At 41.2% G+C, this 27,942-nt stretch overlaps 1 protein-coding gene across 1 annotated transcript in view; it reads left to right on the top strand.

Annotated features, from left to right (window-relative positions):
* The first annotated feature begins 1,981 nt into the window (after positions 1–1,981).
* LOC139687249 (trehalose transporter 1-like protein) overlaps positions 1,982–27,942 on the top strand; it is a 155,486-nt gene continuing 129,525 nt past the window's right edge. Inside the window, exon 1 of the mRNA XM_071584385.1 lies at positions 1,982–3,462. Within this exon, the coding sequence (XP_071440486.1) occupies positions 3,268–3,462 (195 nt within the window). The 5' untranslated portion in view covers positions 1,982–3,267. The remainder of the gene's footprint in view (positions 3,463–27,942) is intronic.

Below are 27,942 nucleotides of genomic sequence, written 5' to 3'. Positions count from 1 at the left end.
TAATTTTTTTTTCCTGAGCTCAGTACACTTATTTTCCGGACGAACCCTGTATGTATGCGCAAATATATACTTATAGGTGCATATTTATGATTGACAAGCTAATGCCTTAAGAACCCCGCCACACACCTAGGCGGATGCTTACGAGGAGGTAATCTAAATACAAAAATTTTCTATAAGCCATAAATATGCACATGGTATACCTAAAAGGTATTGGGGTAATATTCGGAAATAGAGATTTATTTCAGATGTTGCTACAATGCCTCAAAATTCTTCAAAGTTCATCCCTTGAAAGCGTCGTCACAATTTTTTGCCCTAGAGGCTTTTCCACAACTCCCTGGTAAGCGAATTCCGGAAGGAGGTCCTTAAGGGTACGCGTGGTAGCTTCTTTGATGGCACTTAGGGGGAAGTCCACTTTGAGGGAAGGCGGATTTCACTTTTGGGAAATAGTCTGCTGGTGCCATGTTGGGACTGTAACGGGATTGGGGAATCGTCGAGATGTCATTGCAGAAAGTCTTCGCAAGTAGAGATACTCGACTCTTCTCTTTGGTCGTCCGTCTAAGGACCTTTGGGAGGACGAGCTTAGTGCAGATCTTTGTATCGCCAAATTTTCAGTGATTCAATGTTGTGCACTGTCATTGCATTACCAATGCCAATACGATTTGCCATCATGTGCACATTTAACCGACGGTCTGAACTCAGTACTACACGCACACGTCAGGAAATAATTGTTGGCGACACTTTTTATTCTAGCTTTGTAGATGAAATGATGGCAGAAGAGATGAGACAAGAAGCAATGTACCTAAAAATGTATAGAACAGGATGAGACAGGAAGCAATGTAGGCTAAAGTGAAGAAATACGAAGGCATGACGAGGTTTAGTAAGGGCGAAGCAGTCCCATGATTTATGGCTATCGACGGAGAAGTGGACACAAATGTAATGGCAGAAATTTAGCGTCAATGTGGTGCTTTTGCTAGAAACCGATCAGGAATAATTGCATTAATGTAATTGAGTCAGAGGAGCCGTATTTGTAAAACTTTGCTTTGATAAACTTAGTAGCGAATTCAAAATATTAGAGGTGCTATGCGGGGAATTACTCCCGGAGCGAAGGTTAAATTACAGATTACGTGTATATCTCTGGTATAAATTAGATGGAAGGATTCCTCTTTAGCAGTGATGTTGAAAATATATTATTTCCCATCGTACTACGGTAGGAGAGATAATATCGATTAAATGAGAGAGATTAAGTGTAAAACAGATAGATTTAAGACATCATTTTTCCCACCAACGATAAGGGATAAACTTCGACCAAAAAATGTATACGCAGAAACCCAAAGAAAGGGCACTCACATATTTAGTTGACGTTACGACGGCACGGCCGTCATCATAATGCCCATGCATTTAAAGAAAGAAAAACACTAACGCAGTGATCAATCCGGAGGTCAGTAGATAGTGATATTTGATATTTTATTACCCTGCAAGCCACCGTTAGGGTGTGTGGCAGGGGATGAATGCACACCAGACTAATAAATCTATCTGTTCTACACTTGATCTCTCTAATTTATAGAAAATATCTCTTCTACCGTAGTACGATGGGGGTAATAATACATTTTCAACATCACTATTATGGAGACGCCCTTCCAATTTATATGCAAGAGCTTCAATCTATAATTTAACCTTACCTCCGTGAGTGATTGCCAACCTAGCTGCTCTAATATTTACGTGAAAAGAATATCGCGGAGCCTACCCGTGGAGGAGACTCGCACGCCTCTTTCGCCGTGCGATCGGGAAAACTATCCTTCCCCCGCCACCCACCCTCTCCTACCGCCGTCTCAACATAAACACACGCGCCGCGAACGCTCCCCCCCCTCCCCCATGGCCAGCACCGTGGGGCTGGGTGGGGGCCGCGGGCCACGTGGTCGCTGGCCGTCGCCTCCGCGCGCTCTCTAAAAGAGGTTGCCCTCCGCGCGCCGGCAGACACATCCCGCGCCGTGGAGAGCCAGTCACTCAGTCACCAGTCAGCCGTCGACCGCGCCGAACCTCACGAAAGGCCGTCCCTCCCTCGCTTTCCTCCTTTTAAGCATCACCCCCCGAGTACGGGTGCACTCGCGGGCTGAGGGAATCGCTCCTTGAACGTGGGTCCTAGCCGGGCCCTTTGAACCCTTCAAATTTCTGCACCCCGCCGCGTTCAGAATCCCCCTTTTCCATCCGTTCTACATCCACGAGACTTCTTCCCACGCTCGGGAGAAATTTGTACGGAGCCTACGACTTCCTAACGGTAGGAAGATCCTACCTCATGAGGCCCTATTCTCGACCAATCTTCGGTCGCAGGCGTGAATATTCTCGAAAAGTAAACATTCCACATGTCATCGCCTGGCATACTTTCACGAAGAGAATACGTTCCGGATTCTAGACGTTGACAAAGTTGCACGGTAGGAGCCTATGTTGATTACATAGTCTGTCCTCACCGTTTCGCCAACGCCCGCCCATCCAGTCGTCCCCCGAACCTCCCCCAAAGGGTGGCAAAGGCGAAATCCGGCGCGCTCCCTCGACAGGGTGTGTGCCATAGGTATCGGGAGAGAAACACCAATTCTGTGGTGGTTCCCTTCGGCATCCGTGACGGTGTCTTTCTCAGGAGTCTGCGACCAGACGGATTGGCAGTCGGGCGTCGGGGTCACCCGTCGGGACGCGACGTGAGCTTAAAGCTTCCCCCCTAGCGCTCGGCCAGGCAACTCTCAGGGGCGGCCCTCCGAGAAAGAAAGGTCCTTGACCAAGTAGGAAGCGGAAGAAGTGGGATCTTACCCTCCATATAGGAGACGACGAAAAGTCTTACTTCATTTTCATCTCAATCTTCTCCCGAGGAAAATTGAGTCTTTATCTCTCCCACCAATTCACCCGATTTTGCGAGAGAGAGGGGATTTCGCAACTTCCACTGAACGTCTCGCACGGACGAGAATCTCCTGAAGACGGAGAGTAGGGGTGGGGTGGGGGGGGGGGAAGAAAAGTCGGAAAGAAATCTGGTGCTGCTTGCTTTCGGGTCTACCTTTCTCCTTCCCGCTTTCGGTCCCCGCGAAAGGGAAACCTCACTTCCGGTCCATCCGAGTCGTCCGCGCGAAGTTGAGCGGATCCCAGGGCTTCATCTCCGCCGCCTGTGAGGTGCAGAGGTCATCACAAAAAGTCGGCCCATTCGCCATCGTTCCCCCCCCCCCCACGAAGCCCAGAGAGAGACGCTTGGTCCCCCTTTTGGCACCCCCGATCACCACCCTCCAAATGGCACCGAGGGACGAGCGAGCAGATCCCCGGGAAGACGCCATCACGGGCCACCTAGACGGTCCTCCCGCCCGGGACTTCGAGGAGCGGTTGGAGCTGGAAGGGGACGGAAGGCCGGAGAGTTCCGGCAAGAAGTTCAAGATGATCCTGCGTAACCTTCCCTGGGATATGTTCTCCTGGGGCGTGACCAGAGAGGTGAGTCAACCTTGTCCGTTTCGTTTGTCGCTCGAGTGTCTCGCCGTGTGGCAATCTCGTCTCGAGAAGCGGTATTGAGAGCCGTCACTCACGCTTCGACGGATTTTATTTTCCTTCCCTAGAGAAAATACCCTTGCATTCCTTTTCTAGAGTGAATAAGATACCAGCAGCTTCACGTGTGAAGATGCTAATGAAAAGGTTAAAGAGAAATGCTATCTTTCGCTCGTCAGGCCTTATTTACAATACGGTGCTCATATATGCGATCCTCATGAAGTTGGATTTATTGCCGAATCGGATCGCATGTAGTGGAAAGGAGGTGTATTTGTGAAATGTTGTAATGGCAAACGAAGAAGCGTATCAAAATTATTAGTGGATCTAAGTTGCGAATCACTCACGGAGCGAAAGTTAAATTGCAGTCAAAACCTCTTGCATAAATTGGAAGATTTCTCTTTAGGAATGATGTTGAAAATACATCGTAAACCCCTACGGTAGGCGAGATCATGTTAAATGAAATTAGATATATTAAGTGTAGAACAGATAAATTTAAGGTGCCATTTTTCCCCCGAACGAGAACGGAACAGGATAACACATTATGGGTGAAAAGTGTTTTGCGTGAAAATTAATCTGTAGTACAACCATCCCCTGCCACACAACCTATCGGTGGCTTAATATAATTTATGCACCGTGGCGCCCAAAATAGATATGATTCGATCTCTTTTGCCCTTCCGAAGTGAAGCTGATCTAATAAGGTGCAGTGATTACACGAATAAAAATTTTCAGGCACGTAATTTAAATATTAATTTGTAGAAAAACAATGTATTAGTTTTTGTATTCATGGACGAAATTAGTCGCACTATAGCGCCATAATTTTAAGTTCACAAGGACACTGCATTCATTGATTCTGAGAATTGACAGAAAGGTGTGGAAACAGTGACAAAGTGTTTTTTTTTCCTACGGCCATTCAGGCCGGGTCGCCCATCTTCCGCGTGTAATTTGGCCAGCCGCGATTTATACGAGTTATGTTGTCTCAACTCCGCGGGCTTAAAATGTTGTAACCCAGTTTCGCGTCTCGAGATTTTCTGCTCTTACCTGTCGGTCCCTCCAGTCTCACCTATTTGATATTCCCAGCTGCGTATGTATTCATGTACATCGGGCTGTAGTTAATTTCAAAATAAGCTAGCTGTAAACAACGCTTCCTCTTCGTGACAAGTGTTTTTTCAACTAGTTCACCCGCTTTGACGGTTAAAGATGGAGGCGAGACAGCTGACAGATTGCCCATTGGGTGATGACCTTGAAATCGCCGACTCTTTTAAGGTTCGGCGGCCAGTCCCGGCGCAGTGGTCCCGTGAAAATGCAGGTCAGACACAAAGTGAAAGGAAAGAAAAAAAATAAAAGGACCTCGCGCCCATCACAATATATTATTCTGAGGGCAGTTTCCGCGCATTTCTCCGAATAGTCGCGGACAGGGCGGGCAAGTCACTTTTGGAATACCATTAGGTTGGCACTAAGGGCGACTTTGGGCAGAGTAGTCGCCCATTCAAGGAGATGGGCGTGATGCTCTGGCATTACGGACGAGTTTTTTGGGTTTGTGCCCGGAATACTAATGAGGATTGAGGTGGAGGGAGGCGCAGTTTCGGCCCTCCTCCCGAATCGCTACACCCACTCTCTCAGATCGGCGGCAAGCCCTCAGAGGAGAAAGATCTGGGGCGATATGGACTCCTCTCGTGCAGATGCTTTTTGTTTGAGGCTAATCATTGACAAGCGTAAAGACAAAAAAGTCAGAGCATCCAGGTTGGGAATCACTCACGGAGCGAAAGTTATATCGCAGATTAAAATTCTTGCATGAATTGGAAGGAGGTCTCTTTAGCAGCGGTGTGGAAAATATATTGTTACCCCCGTCGTACTACGGTATGAGGGAAAATGCTAATACAGTTAGAGAGATTGATTGTAGAACAGAGAGATTTAAGATGTCATTTTTTCCACGAACGATAGGGGATCGGAATAACGTTTTCCGACCGCGGTAGTGCCGTGTTTGGGTAAAATTATTCTGATGTGTATTCACCCTCTGCCACATACTCTGGCGGTGGCTTGCAGTTTACATAGAAATTCGTAAATAAATAAAAAAGACTAGAAATTATGCGAAATGAATTTGAAATCTAACGTATCTTAGCGTAGAGAAACATGTGTTTCTCTACGCCAAAATTACAGCGATAAGTACTACGATATAAGCCAAAAGGAGCGTATTTTCTTAATTTTCCTTTATCAGTTTTCAATGCAGTTTTTGTTGCATTAAGTACCCTGCGAGCCATCGCCAGGCCGTGCGGCAGGGGGCGAATACACACCAGAATAATTTTGACCGGAGCACGACTCTACCGCGGTCGGAGAATGTTTTTATAATCCCCTATATTTCGTGGGAAAAATTACCTGTTCTGCTCAGCCAATTTTCCTCACAGAAGAAGGATTTAGGCAATAGAAATTTTACTTGGCGCAATTATAAATACGAGGGCTATCCTGGGAGGAAATTACGTTTCGGCCCAGCGTGGCGGTGGGTTGGACAACAGTCACCATCTTGATGTATAGTATAAACGTCCCTTCACTCAGAATCCTGCAGTCGTAGTGTGCATACTGTGGTTCGTCTACTTTGCTCACTGCTAACTATTAAAATGTGTGCTGATACAGAAAATCCCGCGAGTTATGGGCTTAATAGTTCTAAATATAACTATTTCCGTCATTTAAATTTCATGATTGACTCTTTATTTCCTGAAAGTCATCATCCCGCTCAGTTAATATACACATATCTGTTCGATAAAATTTATTTCATACGTAAATGCTGTATAATAATGCAATTGATTGCAGTGTGTGTGTCTATATATATATATATATATATATATATATATATATATATATATATATATATATATATATGTGTGTGTGTGTGTGTGTGTGTGTTAGTGTTAGTGTGCGTGGGTCGCGGTAGTCCAGGGGGTAGAACGTTGGACTACTGACTGAAGGGTCCCGGGTTTGATTCCCGGGCAAGGCACTCTGGGCACCTGCATCTCCACCCAAGCTATGCCATTTTTCGGGTACCAGGTCTTCCTGGGAAACCATAACCGGCACAGGGAAAGGAACTGGCCCCCCATACCCTGTTGTTTAAATTTCACACGCCGTCGGGCTAAGCAATGGGTGAACTCTACCATCACCTACCAAACCGACCTTCGGGTTGATTACTGTGTTTATGATATATATATATATATATATATATATATATATATATATATATATATATAGTACAATACACAGTAACACATAATATAGAAACACAAAAAAAGAGAACACTCACACGTATAATACGTGTGAGTGTTCTCTTTTTTTGTGTTTCTATATTATGTGTTACTGTGTATTGTACTATTCGGCACTTCCGTGTTACGTCTATGAAAGCATATATATATATATATATATATATATATATATATATATATATATATATATATATATATATATATATATATACACACATACATAATTTTTGTATAAATTGTGATTTTGCCGTTTGCAATTAAAAACAAGGACCGATAGACATGGTTTTTTTTCGAAGGATAATTTAAAGTGATTTTATTTCGGTGCGAGTAAATTTACAAATGATTCAGCAATGCGAGAAGTAGATTTATTGCAAGTAAAAGCCTCTTAATGCGATTGAAGAGCAGGTAGAAGGAGCTAATTTGTTCCGGTGTACTTAAGAATCCAAGGAGCTACTCACGAACAGTTAAGTCATCATTAATCGATTGTTATTTGTTTTGTGTTTACCCTTCCGCTTAGTGATAACGAAAAAATCCGTCAGGTGAACTCAAGCAGGCACGTATTTACCTTCGGCGTTTAGTTTTGCAATGGTGTATTCAACTTTCGACATGCCAAATATATCTATGCGTGTTGGCCGATTTTTACACTTGGTCAGATACTGAGGGCTGTCCCTGGCCTTCAGGTTCGAAAACACAGAAATGTCACACTGGGCATTCAAGCGATTTAAGATAGGTTTTAGGGGATCCTCGACTTTCTAAGTCCTCGGGAACGCTCTTCACCATTGCGAACGTCGGAAACACTCCCGCACCAAATACTGAAGCGTATTCTCCCCTTCAATGTTCATTTTTGCTGATGTACTCATATTTATCCATAATCATTAACATGTGGTCACTCCAAATGCCAATTTTTTCAGCTTCCTTTTTTTCCGTTATCATAACATTTTTCCCCGAAGTCACAACAATTCAGCTTTTAGCGCCTCAACTCTTCCACTTTTCCTGCCGTGTTCGAAATATTTTCTATCCTCCGTGTATGATAGTAGAAGAGAGTGTTTGGAAAAATAAGTGCAATGAAAAGCTCAAGTTTTTAGTGATCTCGACTTAATTTTCCTCCTTCGGCTGTTGTATTCACATGGCAGTACGAAACTGCCACTATCCCAAATTAATCGATCATTAAATTTAATTTTCTTATTAAAGTAACAAAACCGATTACAGTTATAAAGTAATATATCCCTTAGTCTACGTTCGATATATTGCTATTTTTAATTATACTATTATTACTGCTGATTGTTGAAAAAAAGTATGGAATCTTTCAAGTACACAATGTAAGTGGGTAGACGTGCTCTGTGTGAAATATATATAAATATATATATATATATATATATATATATATATATATATATATATATATATATATATATATATATATATAGTCTCAAATACGTAATATTCTTTTCATACTTTCTCCTTTTTGCAGTGCTAATTTGTTAAGCTGTTCAAGGCAGGGTTTGAATGGGCCTAGACTGAACACACGCAAAACGCAACAATTATTGCATACTCTGGCAAGGCATTTATGAGCATGAGAGTTGTATATGAGTTAATATGTGTTCCAATTCATGTATTGACTTTAAGAGTTTGTATATATGGATGGTGCCTGTACAGCCGTAGTTACACACACGCTTGCGGCGACTTGCGGGGTCTCGTGTAGCGGTAGAAAGTACGAAAACTTATTCTCATACCTGTATCCGTGATAAATGGGGACTTGATACCACGAGTTTCGCAGAACTTGAATTTTCCTGCGAGGTTTTCCAGATAGGAAACAGGCTAATCTTGTCCCTTTGACAATTTTTACAGGTCTTAAATCTTTGGTAATGATGTTGAAATGTATCATTAGTCCCATCGTACTACGGTAGGAGAGATTATGTTAGTGAAGTTAGAGAGGTCAAGTGTAGAACAGATAGATTTACAGGTAAGATGCCATTTTTTCCAGCGATGAGGGATCAGAATAACGTTGACCCACCTCGCTAGGAGGGTTCAACTATTTCGGATTCAAAGTAATGTTGCGTGTAGCCACCCCCTGCCACAAACCCTAGTGGTGACTTGCAGGATGCTATGTAAACAATATAAAAAACTGGGTTTTTAGTTGGTGCGTGGAGAGTAGAGAGAAATTTTCCACCCTGTTGCAATCAATTTCAATAAAGAAAAGTTAGCTATCGATTTGCTGGGTACTGCCTACGTTCATTAATACAAACAAAATAATATATTATGATGAAGACATATTAATTTTTCCTTCATTTTTTTGCTTAAAAATGTTTCAATGCAATGATCTTTTGCATATCACTCTCATTTCTTAAGCGTTAAATCCGATAATCCTTAATGGCCGAACTGTCTATTCTTTGGAAATTCATAAAAAATATAATATCGTGGATGAACCTATATTAAAATAACTACAATTTTCCAAAAACAAACTATTATTTGACGACTGTGTAGAAAATAACTGCTGTTTTCATTTCCGAAACGACCATTTTCAAATTTAAATTCCTTAAAGTCAAATTTATTTCCAAGTCTGACATATTCGAAATGTGTTGTACACGCTCTAATTTAGTAAATTGTTACATGCGTACTTGTTTTTAGTTTTAGGCTAAAAAATTATGTTTAGTAAGAAAAGAAAATCCAACTTTCCCACGAAATATGTTTTTTATTTACGACTGGTTTCGATACAGGGTATCATCTCCTGGCCTACGCCGGCGTACAATCTACGGCGTGACAATTCTATCTAAACATGTTGCAAAAAGGTATTCTTGGCGTAAGGGCAAAATATTATCCGCTTTCATATTATCATGAAGGAGTTCTACTGAGTTGCAGTTCCATTTAGTGGACTGTGGCGCGTCGCGCCCGACTGCGAATGCCTGTGTCATTGTATGTACGGTATTTCGTCACAACATCTCGTTCCATTAAAGCCACCAAAATTTCAGAGTTTAAGAGGACGTTTCGATAGCTCAACTGGATAAAGCACTCGACCGGACATTGAAGGATCCGAGTTCGAGTCCCGGCAATAAAAACCGTGTTCATTAAACTCCGAGTTTTCTGTTTACTCTTCAGGTGAACTTTAATTAGTCTCAATTACAATTTTATGTATTATAACCATTTCAGGGGAACTATTATTAAAAAGTCATTTTCCTCTCGTTCTTGTCATGAGAAAAAGTACTACGCATGCTCTGTAATTAATTTGTTCAACATCCTGCGTTTCTTCTCCCAATCAAGTTATTTCCCCTATTCCCTCTGCCAACTTAGCTTCAAGTCAGTCCGTAGTTTTAAATACATCATGTCTTTCATTTCCCATTCCATGCACAAATGGACCAACGCAGTTATTCTTTTAGGCTATGTTATATTTTCTGATGTAGCTTCCAACATTAATTACATCCTTCATGGGGTCATACTAAAAAGGAAAGGAAAAATGGAACGTCGAAAGGCATTGAAAGAAAAAAAAATACATTATGGTAAAGTTTAAATTTTGGTAGCACTCAAAAACCCCGAAGTTTCCTGGTCTCAAGGCGGTTATTTTTGACCAATTTTTGGTTAAATCGAAATTTTATCCATTTTCATGATATTCAAAGTGACTTTCACACCAATGATCTCCAAAACACTCGATTAAGACAAAGTAGAACCTAGTTGAATTCAATTTTTTGATGAAATTTTCTCGCGTCTTCCACCGGGTCAGGGGTCCAATATTGTCCTCACGGGTCCATCATAAGTCCTCATCTACCCTGAGGACGATGCACGAGTCGAGCAATTAAACGTCGGCCAACATGGCACCCCTGACCCGGTGGTAGACCCGAGAAAACTTCATCAAGTAAATACGCCGGGAAAGCACCAGACCTTACTTGTTGAATTCAACTTGTCGGTTGATCGGTTTCCGCGGTATTCCTCCTCCCATCGAAAACTTTAATGTAATGCCTGCATCTGGAGAGCATCTTTGTGGTTCTCTTCGTAGAATTTCTTTTACAATTCCCTCAGGTGTGTGAAATTCCACATCAGTCAACTTAAATGCGGCATCATGTCGTCATTCGTTTAGACTTCTTTTTCTCATTCAACAACTCCCGTTAAAGTCGAGAGACCGCGAACTAACCTGAGCTATTGAAAAGACGAGTAAGCTGATAGCACCGTAGCCGGAAAATATTGTTTGAAAAGAACAGCTTTACGAAACAACTGGTAGTAATTCACGTTCGCCTGTTTCAATCGTCGACGGGATGACATCCTTATCCCTACTGTAAAGTGTCTTTCAGTATGTGTTTTCCTTTCGCTACGCCTCGGTGCGGTGGCGACGATAGGGGCGGGGCCACTCGCAATTGCCCCGGCGTGGATTGAAAGCGGGAGAAGGAACGCCCACTCGGTGGTCGCAATTATGTGCGTGCGATTCGAATTATCTGGAATCAGACCACATTGGCAATTGTGTTAATAAAGCAGTATAATTTAAAGTCAACCGTTTTCCGCGTTTTCAAATTCGCGACTAGAACCGTGAGGTCCTCTTTGTTTGAGGGAAGTATCTCCAAAGGTCAACGGCCTACAGAATCGCGGTCTCCCTTTCGATGATATCCGTCTGAAAAATACGGTTTCTTGGTATCGTCATTTCTCCCGAATACGACGGGTGAATTTCGCGTGAGGTGACGTGTGTATCAAGGACAAATGGGCGGACAATTCACTAGGCCCTACATGGTCCTGCGTGTCCGTCGGATAAACAAATGGACGTTTACCTTTTCTCGTGTCCATGCTCACCCATTCATTGTTCCTTTTAGTACGCTTCGTGCGAGAGCGACGCATGAGACTCTTTTCAAGTGTCCGCGTCAAATCGCGAGGAGCTTCTAATGCCGTTTTCATCGACTCGTGAAATGTAGAGCAGTCTTTGAATTAAAAAAATACCAATTACTTGTCAACGTAGAAAATACTAATCCGGTCGCATACCATAACAAAAAAAGGGTAGCTACTTAAACACATCCTTGTATTATCCATTATTTTTCTAAAATCCCATGAAGTTATTGAGTTTGCGAAAGTACACTGAGTGTCTTCGGTGTGCTTCGGAATAGACGCTACGAATATTCCGGCCTTTGATAAATTCGAAAATTAAGTTTGAACGCAGTTAGACTTAGGGATAGATAAGCTTCGTGGACAGTAAGCTCCCTGGTATCGCTTTGAGCCACTACTGGCTTATCGTAACGAGTATTCACGTCAGGCAAATTACCACAGTTTACCCGGCATCTGTCCCCAGCAAGGGTTTCGAACCCACGACCTCTTAGTTGGATAGGACACCTTATTGCTGACCTGAATAGCGCTACTAGTTTAGGTCATCATTCTTTCCACAGTTACTCATCCATTTGTTTTACCGTGGACGTCGATACGAGTTTATTAAGTGGGAGTTTTTGCCGCAGCATATCCCAAGTGAGTAAAATTATTAATGAGTACAAATTAATTAAAATTCGATTCACAAAGGCAACGAAATTGGAAATTATTTTTGATAAAAAATTGAATGTGGGGAAATATATAGAAATAATAGCATAAATAAAACGGGAATGTGTGACGGTTTCTCGTTAATTCTCGCGAATAGTATTCAAGAGGATGGGAAGAATTTTAACCCCATTAACTTCTTCCCCTGGCCTTAAAGGAACCACATCTTAGAATGATGGATTTAGTTTCTATCATTTTAGGTAGAAATCTGAAGTATGCAATGATATATGCCAATTGGGTTACATAATAGGCATAATTTACATTTCGGAATCAATCGATGAGGAAAACCGCAACTGGGTTATAAACTGAGGCTGTGGAACATGTAAACCTCGATCTCTAGTCATTTATTTGACCTCTGAGATCACTGTCAAGTTGAGCTCTCAGAGGAAAACAATCCGTTCACTCTCCCTTCATTTCCCACTCCCCTATTTAAAAATATTTCACAAAATCGAAAAATACTTACGTAAAACGGTGCCTCGTCGACTGAATGAAGTGGAAAGGTTCTCGCGGTAAACATAATTCAGTATTGCTATGGGGACACTTCAAGGATTTGAATTTATAAAAAAACCTCGAATTGAATTGCTAAAAATTTAATCCAGTTACTCAATAGTAATGGGCCGAGTTGCATATTTTAAAATCCGGGCGACCTATCTTCAGTGGCCCATAGCGAAGTCTTTCACTAGTAATATAATGAAATAATGACGTAAGTCTTTAACAACCGCGAGGTGTTGTCAAATGAATCATTTTATTTGGAAGATAAATTAACTTTTGATATTTCATGTTTCGAAATTCCAAGGGTATAGAAAGTCTGCAAACAATAGAAAATTGGGCTATGATCACATTTATCTTTATTTTGGAATGTTAACCATTGACAAATGCTACACGTAATGGAATGAGTGGAACATAATTCAAGTTAAACGAAATGAAAAATAAAATAATTCCGATCCGTTAAAAACTAGTTATGAACGGCCAGGAAGGTGTTGGAATATTATCGAAAAATTGAATAGGAGACCAAAAAAGCTTAATAGTTGAGTGCAAGAAAATCTTCTTGGAGGTAAGAGTGTAGTCCTGATGCTTAGGGAATAATTCTAACCTCGTAAAAGCGAAAAGTGATGTCGTAATAAAATGCTTAGGGAATTGAACTTACATGAAAAAGGAAATAACCCAACCGTAGTTTGGTATGATTGCTGAGGGTAGATCTCAACTCTAGGTTGTATCCTGCGTGTGAAATTCACTCATCAGCTGGGGGTGCCCAGAGGCGCTCCTAGGAATCGAACCCGAGGCTTCCGAGTAGTAGTCCTGGGCTCCATCCCCTGCACTACCACGTTCTTTCCAAAAGGATATAAGGAATCCATTTTCTCTCTCACAATTTACTTTTGTAGAAGAGCAGGAGTAAAGAATGGCTGAAGCCGTCATCAACCTATTAGATAATTCAGTTCTACTTAACTGTTATTAAAATTCAATGAAATACCCTTTGATGACATCTGTCGACATCTCCTGCGATATGATTCCATGGCGCGTTGAGGGAGTGGTGTATAGTATAATATTCTTAGATGTCACTACTTAAACTTTCAAGAGCTTAAATCATATAAAAGATTCTTCATAATGTAAATTTTCAGGAAACAGAAGAGTTACTCGATTGGGTACTCTCGCAATGCTGGTGGGTCGGATGATTTTCAAAACTGTTACTTCGCGTTCCCGTGTGATATCAAAAGCTGAGCTTATTATTTACTGGGTGTCAGTGTGTCACGTCGTGATATTCTCATCAGAGCAGCCCATGGCACCATTCAGAGGCCTGATATCTCTTTCCATGTTAACTTCTCTTCTACGGTAAACCTTAACGCCTTCCGGAGTGTAGTTCCTTCTTTTGGCAAACCAACTGTGAGATCTTATATGTATGTAAATCTGAAGGTGAATGGTGCAAAATATGGCACAAGCAGATGCCCATAACTGCGATTCCACTTATGAGTACTCGGAAATCAATAAGGTCGCGGATCGAGTGATGGTAATGAGAAAAATATGTATATAACAAAATTGTTTAAAATCCTAATACCACCTCAATTTGAAATATAACCTATTATTATTATATAGCCTATTATATCATAGCCTATTATCGTTTTTCGTATATACGAGGCATGTTTATAAAGTAAGGGCCGTTTGGTCATAAGTCACAAAAATATACTCGTATGAAATACATTTTATTGGCACTTTTAGTTAGCTGCAAACCTACTTCACTTCTCTATATAATCGCCATTCACTTCTAAGCATTTTTCCTCCCGCTGCACCAGCTTCTTTAACCCCTCTGCATAGAAGCTCGCCGCCTGAGAGTTGAACCAATTGACAATGCCAAGTTCCTCTTCGGTTTCGAAACGTTGTCCACCGGGCCACTGTTTCAAGTGCCAGAAGAGGAAGTAGTCGCTAGGTGCAAGGTCAGGACTGTACGGTGAGTGGTCCAAGAGTTCCCAACGAAAATCTTGAATTTTCTTTTTGGTTTTGGCAGCAGTGTTTCGGTGCCCACCTGGCACACAATTTGTGGTATCCGAGGTTTTCCGTGACAATATTGTAGACAGTAGTGCGCACAAGTTGAGGAAATTGTTCAGCCAAGCCATTAATCGTCAATCGAAGATTACATCGCAGTAGTTGGTCCACTTGCGAAACAATTTCATCGGTCATAATACGGGGCCTGCCACTTCGCTTTTCGTCATGGACATTTGTTCGTCCATTTTTAAAATTACAGAACCATTGTCTAACCTTTCCTTCACTCATAACTATTGATCCATAAACTAGGCATAACTCCATGAATTTCAGCAGCCGACAATCCTTGTGCATACAAGAATCGTATGACAGAACAACGCACTTCACAGCTGGCGGGATGAACGATTGTCACGGACATTGTTGTTTGCATGCACGGACAAAAAAACGACTTCTGAAACAAAATAAATGATGCTATAGCCTCTCAATCAAGCAAATACCGCACATATCATATCTTTTGATATTGCGATTTTTGGAGAAAATTAGAGAAAAAATTAATTTCTATTTGTTTAATTTTGTCCAAAATGGCTACTTGTTTCATAAATCCCAGATCAAATTAGAGATTGGATCTCTGGAAAATTAGCATAGATCAAGCTTCTTAAAGCATATTTGGAATTTCAAATCTTTGATGTAATTTCTTGGATTTGAATTCAATTGTAATTCACCAAGAATACATATTTGGGTGCCCTCAGATAGCATTTAGGATGGTCCACCGAGATTATCAATTTTTTCAATGGTTTGAGATTAAATGGAACTATGAAAACATTATGAAAAATGTACTAGGAGCATATGATGGGGTATGTGTGCTATGCTCAAGTGTGTTATCTTTGGTTCTGGAACCGGTATTCTCCAGAGATTAAATTAATCTGGTAAAACTGGAAGTTGCTTCTGAAGTTTTATAAAATATTCCGGGCTCCTATTTCAAGAAAGTCTACCAACTCTTATTTATCCTTCTCAGTTTGAGGTGAGTTGATATGTCCCTATAGGTTACTCGTACATCAAACATACATGTTGATTTTTATGAACCGTATGTTATTTTTGTTACCATCTAGCGAATTTTGTCATTATCCTCGACATTTCAAAATTAACGCCAGCTAAAAAATTGAAATTTCACATCCTTGGGATGAGAAATAGTTGTTACGTTCCTGCAAAACGTAAATATCAATATTGAATGAGACAGGGACGTCACAATCGATGACCACAATGGACGAGATAGACGAACACAAATACGAGCTAACGAAAAACCGCAGCAACGAGTCGGTGGTGCATTTTGATGCTTTCGAAAGGGCTTTAAAAAGTGGAAAATGTATCGCAATGGGTTATGAATTCTCAAGGAGAAAATACAAAGGTGATTTTAATGTATTTTAGTAATATTGACGATTTAAGGTGTTCATCTGTAATTGTCCCGTAGATGTAATCCACTCGTTTGAACTCACACATTGGACGAATATCAATCGTTAAATTTATAAACATGGTTTGTATAAAAAGTATCGGGAAAAGTTTCGGAAAAATAGATTTATTTATTTGAGTTGATATTACAACAATGCCTTAAAATTCTTCAAATTGCATCCCTTAAGCGTCAACACACTTTTCCTGGCAGCTTTTCCACGACTCGAAGGCTCCCTGGTAGGCGGATTCCGGAAGATCCTTAAGGGTACAAGCGTGCAAGCTTGTTTGACAGTACTTAGACCGCCATGATGGTGAGGGAGGATATCACTTTTATAGGGAATAGGAGATAGTCTGCTGGTGCCAAGTAGGGACTGTAAGGGGGTTGGGGAATCGTCGCCGTGTCGTTGTAGAAGCAAGCAGATACTCGACTCTACCCTTTTAATTGTCTGTACAAAGAACTTCGGGAGAACGAGCTTTTACGCAGATCTTTGGCATTGCCAAATTTTCCGTGGCAATGGTGCGTTCAGTCATCTTATCTATGCCAATACGATCTGCGATCATTTGCACACCGAATCCGAGTGGCAATTTTTATACAAACCTTGATAGATATACACACACCGGCCGAATAAGTGGTGTTGGCTTGAACTCTTTTCCGTGCGTTTTGAAAGCGTTTCACTAGTATATGTCATTTCTAGTGGTGAGACACCACGTCTAAATTATATGTATATTGGTAGTATTGTGTTGAAACTTCATAAATTATAGAGTGAAATGTAACGCTATTAGGTAAAATATCGAACCTCTCTTAACTGCACCAAGTAAGTTTTTCATTCAAATCGCGTTTTCCTGAAAATATTAATACTGTGCACCATGTATCCTTGTGCTTTTGATGCTTCATTATTACTCGGAATGAAATTATGGCTTGCCAAGATTTATAATTATTTTAATCTTTGCTTGCGAACTCTCGGGTCCTGTATTGCGTTTCACAGTACACTGCGTTAATGTCGCCGCATTACACTTGAATTACAGCATTTCCTTACTCAGGTGACCAAATACTTTTTCTGCACGTTTTGATAATGTTTTAGTATGCCCTGTCCCATTTTAATCGATAATCAACGAAATTACATTTTTATTTCCATGTGAATCTTTTCCATTTAATTTTATCGTTGTTGGAAATCCGAGGGTAATTTTTTCGCTTAATTCATTGTGATAAATGATCCGATTCATAATTTCCATTTGAATTTTTTTATTGTATTAAAATAATAAATAAAATAAAAATTTCTCAACACGCGATAGATAAAAATGAATGAATACTATGGACGTGCTGGTCTCGTAGCCTGGATCAGGTTCGGGCGCCTCTTGGTCAGTTTCAGAGCTTTGGAACCGGTTCTGAGGTAATTGGCTTGTATTGTGAGGTGATATATTATGATAAATATCGATAACTGATTGATATTATCCTTTACAGTTCGTAAAAAGGTCTTACCTCCTGCAGCAAAAACACACGGGTGTCGTTGAAGGTGACCGGGGTGTATTTGTTCTTGAAGTCGAGAAAGACTTCGCAGGAGAGTCATCCCGCTCTTTCATCGCCCCCATGGGACATCATGGGGTGTTTCGTCATGCATTTTGTTTTCTCTCTTTTACTCTCATTTCTCAACGCCAACCCTACATAGATAAATAAAGAAAGTGTTTGGCACACTTCCCCATTTGCGCAAAATATGAATTGCACCAGAAAACATTCGACACGTTATTTCATTGGGCAACTGCCATTCACTGCTATCCGTTTTATCGCAGTCGATTTAAAAAAACAACAAATTGCTGCCAAAACTTGAATGAACAAAAGATTAAACAGCTGCTAAAAATATTAATTCGAATTTCGATAACATTGCCGCGTAGTAATTAAATTAATTTGACATACATATAGGAATGGTGAAGTGTTTTCGTTACGACCAAACCAAGCATAAGTGATCACTTGCATAAACACATTTAATCATATGCTTCCCTATGAGCCTTACTAATGTATAAATGAATGATTAGTAGTAAACTTCGAGTGGTATCCTGCAAAATTCCGTTCATTAAATCCTGTTTAATGCGAATATCTCTCGTATGTATTTCCTGGTTAAATACTGTTTGAAAGGCATTAAAAAATAATTATAAATTATCCATTCTACCTTTGGATTTTAGGTTCCATTCAAAGTTTTTTGAGCCCTGTCAACATTTTCATTCGTGCATATTTCGTTCATGACTTCAGTCAAACAATTTCTGATCAAATACTCTCATCATTAGCCTTTCTTGGCGACTTCTTACATTCCTAAAATTGCCATAATCGGTAAAATATTAGAGTTCAGCGTGCGAGGAATTAGTGTTTCTCTTCTTGTAATTACAAACCGGAAAGAGAAAGATTAGAACCGCTGGATTCTTCGAGTTGTTAACTTCAGTTTTAGTTCGTACACTTTGGAAACTACACCGATTCCATACGGTGTACTTTGCAAAGTGTTGCCTGATAACATCAGTGGATCCTCATTGTAAGAATCTGCAATAGCATCTTTAAGACTGCTTTCTCGCATCAGGTGCACAGTGACTACCTTGGATTCCTCCTCGCGTTTTATCTGTAATAATGTTCTAAGAAATGAACAATCATTTATATATGTTTTACTTCTTCGTGGTTAACTGTATGGAAGAATTTCATCGGCTAATATTGATGTTAAAAGCATATTGAATTAAATTTCGATGCATTCGAAAACGTTATATCAATTGCTTAGTCACTTGAATTTTCCCTCCAAACTCCTCCCTATTCAATCGCATGCCCGTGTTGTTCACCCTAAATTACAAGATTCATTTCGACCTTTTATTTAATTACCTCCATTTAAGCATCCAATCTAAACCCCTCCATGCTCAAAGACATGACGTTTGCCATCTCAATCGCTTTCCCAATCATATTCCTGTTCAGCGAAGAGAAAGACAACGCGTTCTGTTTTTAAAGTTTCGTTAATGGTGTGATATCAAATAACTCTTTCCGTCCGAGGAGTTTAAAACATGTGACGGTATATAACTCACGGCCATCGCTCTCCGTGCTCAATACGCGAATGCTTGGCAATTTCTTGGTACCAACTTCTGGCTGCTTCCGTTTCAGGGAAATACTTCGCGGTCGGTGAAAGCTTTCCGAGGCGTATTTCTTTTCTCCGAAGTTCTTCGCTCTGTACAATGTACAATTTCGACGAGGCACGTGATTCAGACATTTTTAAATGGATGGAAGATTTTGAAATACAATGCCTTTGAGACTTTACTTTGTGAACATTCATGATCACTGAATAAATCAACTCAAACCAGATGATGCCACCTAAGCGTCGAAACGAATAGTATTATGATATCGTTATTTTTGTGTGAAAAAATACCTAGTTTATTTATTCGGTGAGGGTGAAAGACTTCAATTGTGATGAGTAAGTTAGAAGAGAGAGAGAGAGAGAGAATCAATCCACATTCCATCCAAATAAACGTCGATTATTAAACAGCACCTCGAGTCATATTGTGGCACGACTGGAAGATAAGGTCGAACAATGCCCAGAAGTAAGCGCAGCAAAGAATATGTTTTGCTTTTGGCCTCGTGCGTGCGTGCCATTGTTATCCAAAAGAGTTTTCTTCCCCTCTTTTGACTCGTATCTCTCTCTTCTCCTACACCCCCCCCCCCGTTCCTACGCCACATACTTTTGCGACAGCTGTATCGGTTTCCCATTCACCCCTCCCCCTCTTCCCCTCGACTCCCGCCCACCCAAAAACACCTCTTCACACTTCATCAGCTCGATAGGGGTGAGGAGGAGGTGGGCGCCTCCCTTACCGCTTGACTCTGCACCTTCCGACTCGGAGGGGAAACTTTCTCCCGGCGGGTTGCTTGGGGGGGGGGGGGGGGGAGAGAGGGAGGGGTTGCCGCCGGGCGGGTGCGAGAGGGAGTGCAGCAGAGGCGCTTAACAACACCGACGAAATGTGAGCTTACGGTGAAAAGACGAGCACGGATTACGTCCGCGCGATTTTCCATTCCGTACCAATACCGTTATCTACGTAATCAAGTGTACGTACGGTTCCATTTTATTACCAAGTTAGTGGTGGCCTTTAAGGAACATTAATATTCTTATTGATGATAATCCCGTTGCATCCGAAAAAGATATTTTAGCCATAACAATTATAGTCTTCGGCACTGTTAGGAATGTGTTGGGTTATAAATCGTCATTCATTTGTCTGCTTTATATCGATTCTAATTGAATACCTTTCGTTCCACGGTTTTTGCTATGTGTGAATATGATCTTCCGTTAATCCTGCCGGTGCTCCTTGCCTCGTATTTACCACTTAACCTTTATTGAGACAATGCTCAGTTTCCGTTGCATTGAAGACAAATATTAAGCATGAGAGCGTGACGCTCTGTTCCATCTGCGACGCTCGCATTCTCTGTATCCAAGAGAAACCGGTCTTGAGTCACTAGTATTACAGTGATCATTGTTTTTTCCGGGAATGTGATCCGTCATTTCTTTGCTCTTATTTAGTAAAAAAGGAATAAAGTCCGTCGAGCAGAAGTGACCCTGAGGAATGCGAGACGCGGACGACGACAGAGAGATGATGAATCGGAGGAATTGGAAAAATAAATAGATATTTTAGTACCCTACAAGCCTCTGCTAGGGTGTGTGGCAGGGGATGAATACATACCAGACAAATTTTGACCCGAATATGTTTACCCCTACCGCGGTTGGACAATGTTATCCTGATCCCTTATCGTTCGCGGAAAAATTGACATATTAAATATACCTGTTCCACACTTAAGCTATCTAACTTTATTACGATGGGGGTAATAATACATTTTCAACATCACTGCTTAATATACGTCCTTCCAATTATGCTTGAGATTTAATCTGTAATTTAACCTTTTCCCAAGTGAGTGATTCCCAGCCTAGCTCTTATGATGTATTGGTTGCGCTATTAAGTTTATCGCAACAACGTTTTAAAAATCTAGCTCCTCTACGATGCACGCGATCCAATTCGGCAATCAATCCAAATTCGTGAGGATCCCATTTATACTTGCAGCATATTTTATAAATGACGCTTAACCAGTGAAAGATAACATTTCTTTTCAACCTTTTTATCACATTTACCCAGTACTTTTCTAATAAATCCAAATTTTTATATTAGTTCGTCCTCATATTCCCCTTGTGTTTCCAATCAACGAATAATGGTTGGATTAGGTGTTCTGTTGGGAGCACAGATGAGGGTGCAGGATAAACGAATGGGTCGTACTTTGTGTCACGTGGGCTAACGGACGCGGGAGGCAAAGTGAATGGGGAGGGGGCTTCTGGGGGGGGGGGTTGATTTCTAGAACAGGAACGGGTTAATGAAGACCGGGAAATGAATAGAAATTAATATTTAGAGTGAATATTTTGGGCAGGAGAACCGAATGGGGAGGTGCTTGAAATGAAATTTAGGAATGAAGTTTCACGATGGTGATTCAATGTCGCCCCGCGTTGCACAGACACGCTGCGGACTCCTCCGAAAATGTTTTTGAAATAATGCCGATAAGCGCTCCGAGTTGGTGGTGGCAACGAAGGGTAAGCCGCCGCTCCCCCTCCCCTCCCTCCTCTCTCCCTGACCAGACCAGACCAGATCCCCTAATGAATGGGCATTTGCCCTCAGTTTTGACGCTGCTTCGGTGTGACAACGTCCACCCCTTCAGCGGCAGTGTATGTGCAGTGTGCACAGGGAAATAAATGGCGATCGAATGTGTAAATGACGAACGTGTACCTTTCCAGTGTTAGTGAAGGAGAAATTGAAAGAAAGACCTCTAGTGGGTTGGCAATTGGCCTTATCTTAAAGGAAGGACTAAAATTAGCTTAATTTCCTCTCTCCCTCCTCTCTCCCCGCCAATATGAAAAGTTGCTCCCGCTGCGTTTTTGGCGGCCCGCGGGTCCCGTCGCGGGTGTGCGCTCGCCGTCAAACGTGCCTTCTTCCGCCCGTCGCTGGGTATGAATCTCACCCGTTTTTTCCTCTCAATCCGCCGTTTTCACATTCTTCCCTATCTCTTTCTCTCTCTCTCGGTCTTTTTTTCAAACTCCTTACATCATCTTTCCGAAGTTCGTAATTCTAACTTTTTATTGTATCTCTCCTTAAATACGGTTTTCATTCTTTAAAATTTCTCTCTTTTTTATTATCTTATAGCAAGTGATGTTACGTTTCCTGGGCCCATTCCCATGTGATTGTTTTTCAGGTTTTACTCTTTACTGACGTGGTAGTAGAGAAATAGAGCGTTTGACTCTTGACCGCAGGGCCCGGGTTCGATTTATACCTCTGGGAACCCTCAGCTCCACCCATGCTGTGGCGATTTTTCGGATTCCAAATGTCTTTCCGGGAAACAATAGCCGGCACAACGAAAGGAACTGGCCCTCCTTATTGCCCTGTTAATGCGGCAATTTGCACTCTGTATAGAGCTTAGTACTTGGTGAACTCTATTGTCACCAATTAAACTGACCTTCCGATCGATCACTCGTAAATCCACATTGATATTTAATTATATTAATTGCCAACAATTCCACAAATTATTAATTTTTATCTATCCTCTGTTTAATTTATATCGCGCTAACGCACTTGGTTTTTTTCAATTCTGATGTTTTTAAATTTATTTAAATTTTTCCCTTTCACCAGGGATAACCACTAGCTTTTAAACATTTTATAACCTTTGAGTAATCATCATTTCACCTCTTAAGATTGAAATAACTCTCCAAACCTCCGACGAGGCCTTCCATTCGCTGACCCCTTCGTGTCAGAAAATTACTTCTCTCTGCTGTCTTTGTCCTCTTAACGTGTGCCATCTCCGGGGTCCTACCCTTTATTACTTCCCCTTCACTTTTCCCTCGACGACTTTCTTCATCAGGCTCTGCTATCTCAAAATGTGTCCCAATAGACTTGACTTTATTCATTCTAGAGTTTTCTTTTGGTACTCTTGTCGTATATATTATATGCTCGCTTTTGCCCCTTCCCAAATTCTACGTTTCAGTAGCCCTCTCTTTGGATCGCTTTGTACATAGTATGCACTGGTCTCGCATATCAGATGGATTGTGCTTACTTTATTTTGGAATACCTACGGACGAGGGAGGGTGGGATGGATTTGACTGATAGATCCCCGCGTGAATCCAACATCCCCTCCTCCCTGGCACTCTGGAGAACCGCAACGACTGGGGGTTGGGGAGAGAGAGCCAGTGGTGGGGGGAGGACCCCAGGAAAGAAAACGGGCTTTCTCATGACCACCGAGCGACGCGCCCAACATCGTGGTCGAGTCATTATGTCACCTGCTTAATCAGCATTTCGTTTCGTGATGGTTTCGTTATTTCACCTGATTTTTTTTAGGAATCGCGAATTTTATAAGTTTACCTAATCGACAAGAAACTAATCGGTTGGATAACGTTTTTGCGAAATTACCCGTTTGTAAAATAATTATGAAAGCTGAAATATTGCACGCCATCGCACGCGGGACGGATAAACACCCGTGGTTCATTTTCTCCGTCATTTGTCTCGAAAGGTATTACTTCAAAATTGGTTGCATTTTTTTGTCCCTTTTCCACCTCAATCGCCGCTCCCCCTGGCGAACCACGCGTGGAATAACTTTCGTTGTTGCGTTACACCAACTTGGATCTGATTCAATCCGGACTTAAGTCCATTTTTTTCAGCACTTACATAGTTCTTGAACATTATTAGTATCTTTAATTTCTCTGCTTTCATGATATCAAACTATATTTCAATATAAATTTTATATCTAGTTTTTCCTATAATGTACGCATTGAGAAATGTTTATTTGAATTTTCCTGTAATTACGAGTAACTAATGCATTTGGCTCAACTTTACATGCGCGTAGTATGGCGGTTGGAATTGTTACCTTAGAAATATTTTTCTCTTTTCTTTATGTGACTCATTTCGTTTACGCTAATATTTAAATGAAAAAATGTTTCCGTATGACAAACGCCTGAATTGTTCTCGCCCAAAACTTATCATTAATAGCACTCAAAAATTAATATTTTGACAATTTTATTCTCATCAGAAATTCAATGGCATTTTCCAAAAATCTAAAACAACGTTAAAATATCTTCTACCTATGAACACTATGCGTGGCAAATATGTGTATATTTAAATATCCTCTCAAAAATATCTAAAGCCTTAGCTTTAAAAATAAATATTTGATAATCAGTATTACGGCAGTTACAATGCTTGCCAAGTACATGTTATATTATTTGGTTATACAAGAAAATGAGGCCCATTTGAAAATAATTGCTTATGGAATTATAAATCATCTTATTATTGGTGTTGACCTTTGAAAATAACTAAATAGAGTTACGTTATAACGGGTATTCCCTTTGCTCAATACGACATCCGATAATCTGACTGAAACATCCTTCAGCCTGTTGATATTTGATTTCCACGAATGTCTTGTTGTCAGGGAGACAAAGGGAGATATTTCCCAGATTCAACGTTTCTGTGAACAACGAAGCGCAAAGAGAATAATTGGAAGCTTAAACATCCGTCGACAGCGCACATCCTCTTCACACCTAGCGCTCTGTCGGTTTAACCTCTGTGTTATGCTCCCCTCGGAATATTGTAGCGTGATTCCGTTTTTACTTGTTTTATTTTTCAATTTTTATTGGCTCTACCTACGCCTTCGGGTTGTTAGCTTAAAGTGACTGATGTCTCATTGAGCAGTAATCCCTAGTACATTCGGAGCGAAGTGGGGTTTTCCGTTTCCAAATAGCCTGGAAATCCTAGCGCTCCATCTTCCCACGATAAAGCCATCGATAGCTCAAGTGGTTAGAGCATCGGCCCGGCGAGTCGAAAGATCCGTGGTTCAAGTCCCGATCAAAGGAATTTTTTTGCGCTTATGATCTGCTCGATTCCGCCTTCCCTACCTCTCCTGTGTTCGTCCTTTTTATGTGTTCCCATCCCTTTGCCTTAAATCTGTGTCTGTGTGAATGAATACGTGTTCGCAATGTGGCGGGTTTTCGTGTTTGAATGAGTGTGCTCGTGTATATAGTATATGTATGTATGTATATATATATATATATATATATATATACAGAAACAGATATAAGGAAAAGGGATAGGAACACACATAAAGGATGAACACAATAGAGGTGGGGAAGGCGGAATCGAACGGATCACAAGAGTAAAAATATTTCCTTGACCGGGACTCGAACCTCGGATCTTTCCACTTGCCGGGCGGATGCTCTTAACCACTTGAGCTATCATATATATATATATATATATATATATATATATATATATATATGATATATATATATATATATATATATATATATATATATATATATATATATATACATACACACATATACACATATACATATACACACACACATTCAACCATGAAAACCCACCATTTGGCGAACGTATGCTCATTCCAATGAAAATAGATACATGGAAAAGGGATAGGAACACAGATAAAAGATGAACCTAAGAGAGGCGGGGAAGGCGGGTTTGAGCAAATCCTAAGTGCAAAAATATTTCCTTGACCGGGACTTGAACCACGGATCTTTCGACTTGCCCAGCTACATGTATATATTGATAATGTAGAAGTACTCACGAGAGCAATGTAACATTTGGACGGGACACAAAAAAAATGTATAACACGTAAAAGGATACACACATTACACACAAAAAGCCCATACTGCTTCTTGGTTTTAGTTGCTGGTGTGTTTCAACGTCACGGTAGTCCTGGGGAAGAGCGCTGGACTGCTGGCTTGTGGGCCCGGGGTCGATTCCCGGTTAAGGTTCTATGAGCACCTGCAGCTCTACCAAACTGTATGATTGATACCAGATCTTCCTGAGAAAACCATAACCGGCACAGGGAAAGGAACTGGCTCCCCATACCCTGATGTTTGAATTTCACACGCCATCTGACTTAGTACTGGCTGAACTCTATCATCACACACCAAACCGACCTTCGGGTTGATTACTGTGATGGTTTATGGTTTGAGTTGGTTAGCTGAAACGAAGGAGCGAGATATGACGTCCTAAAGGGAAGGTGGTCTGTATTTAGCGAAATTCAAATGTATTTATCTCAAAAATGTTTCCCTAAATACCTTCCGCTGTTACAGGTTTGTTTATTAGAATTCTTTAGAACATTTAATACCGAATCGCATTGATTACAAAACAAGAGTCAAACTTAGCATTGTGCTTGCAAACTAGTGGTTGTGTGATCAGAAAAAAGCAATAAATCGTAAATAAAATAAATCATATTAATTCATACAAGGAAGTGATATCTAATATAATTGTGATCATAATGTCACTTAAATTCTTTTTTAATTGAACCTGCTGTTCTAAGTTTGATTTATATCCCTCTCCTTGGCCATTGTTGACCACCGAGTAGCCGTAAAAAAGTGACTCGCAATGAATGCAATTTTTAATCAAAGCCAGTAATCAGGCCAAAACGTCGCGAACGATACGAGGAAACTCCCACTTTTTAACTAAATCGCTATTGCTTGATATTGAATGTTGAAATATCTGAAATTCTAGCTGGTCATTAAAAATGGCTCGTTAAATCATTATGCCTGTTTCTGAATTTTAAGCCTTATCGCATCTCGTCATTACGAATCCAAAGTCGTGTACTGCGACGATGATTCTGAGTTCGCAAGTTCGATTTAAGTTGCTATTCGGTGCGGTGCTTACGGGCAGACACAAGTTCTCCGGAGGCGATTGCAGCATCACGAAAACCCCGTTGCTCTGGAAACCGGAGTCAAGATCACACCGGGGAGGGAGACACACATCGTTCGTCCTTGACAGCGGGAGGGGGGTGAGACGCGCCCGCGCGCGGTGAGTAAGCCGCAGCGAGTGGCCCCTTCCCCCTCTGCTGAGCAAGTCGCCCCTCTCCCACCCCCGCTGCGACGATGGTGTCCTGCCTTCGCACCGCCTTTCCCTCTCCGCCCTCCTCTCATCGAAAGGCAGGACGGGTCTCCCTAATCAGAACAATCATTCTCATTGAGCGGTTTATTGCTTCATTTGGTGCTCACTGCCCACGGAGTTGAGGTCCGTCGAGGGGTCCTCAGAAGGCTTCCTCCTCCCCCCCCCCCCGCCGCCGTCCGCCGCGCGTTCGAATGATGAATAATGTTTCTGCTCCTCACCGAGGGCGAAGGGGGGCCAAAGATTAGGAGGTAGGGAGTCGCAGGTGCGGGCAAGACGCGAACTTGCCCCTTCTTCAATCCACCCGAGAGTGGATGCCTTCTGTTGAATATAGTTACGTAAGCGGCCGATGCCCATCGTAATAAAAGTGATGGAATAAATACAAACATTGACCCCGTTCTCTTTCGAGAAAAACTACTTTCTTTATATTTCTGCAAGGTAATGCATGCACTACCATTGGGATGATTGGCGAAAATATTCAAGGGAATTCAAAAATGTGACCAAAGAAATAGTTTCTCTATTTGGCTGGTCACGAGTTCAAATGGTGTTCTTAATGTCAAGCAACGCTTGTGATATGTATAATATTGAGTCAGCCACCTGGGTGCTTCAATTTCCAATGCGTCAATGTGTGTCCTTGGCAAATCACTGAACGACAGTTGGTGGGAAAAATACAGTCGCTCGTATAAAATTATTAAATATACCTACATATGCCTTCTTATAGTTGAAAATGAATGAATTTGATGATAAATTAGATATTACGCCTAAAACAGTCTAATGAAGCTGTCGAATCACTGGAAATAAGCTAGTTGATTTTTTTTAGTGCTGATCATAC

Source organism: Hetaerina americana, unplaced genomic scaffold (assembly GCF_022747635.1).
Source record: "Hetaerina americana unplaced genomic scaffold, ioHetAmer1.1.p SCAF_18, whole genome shotgun sequence".
NCBI lineage: Eukaryota > Metazoa > Arthropoda > Insecta > Odonata > Calopterygidae > Hetaerina > Hetaerina americana.
This window is presented reverse-complemented; position numbering and strand designations above follow the sequence as displayed.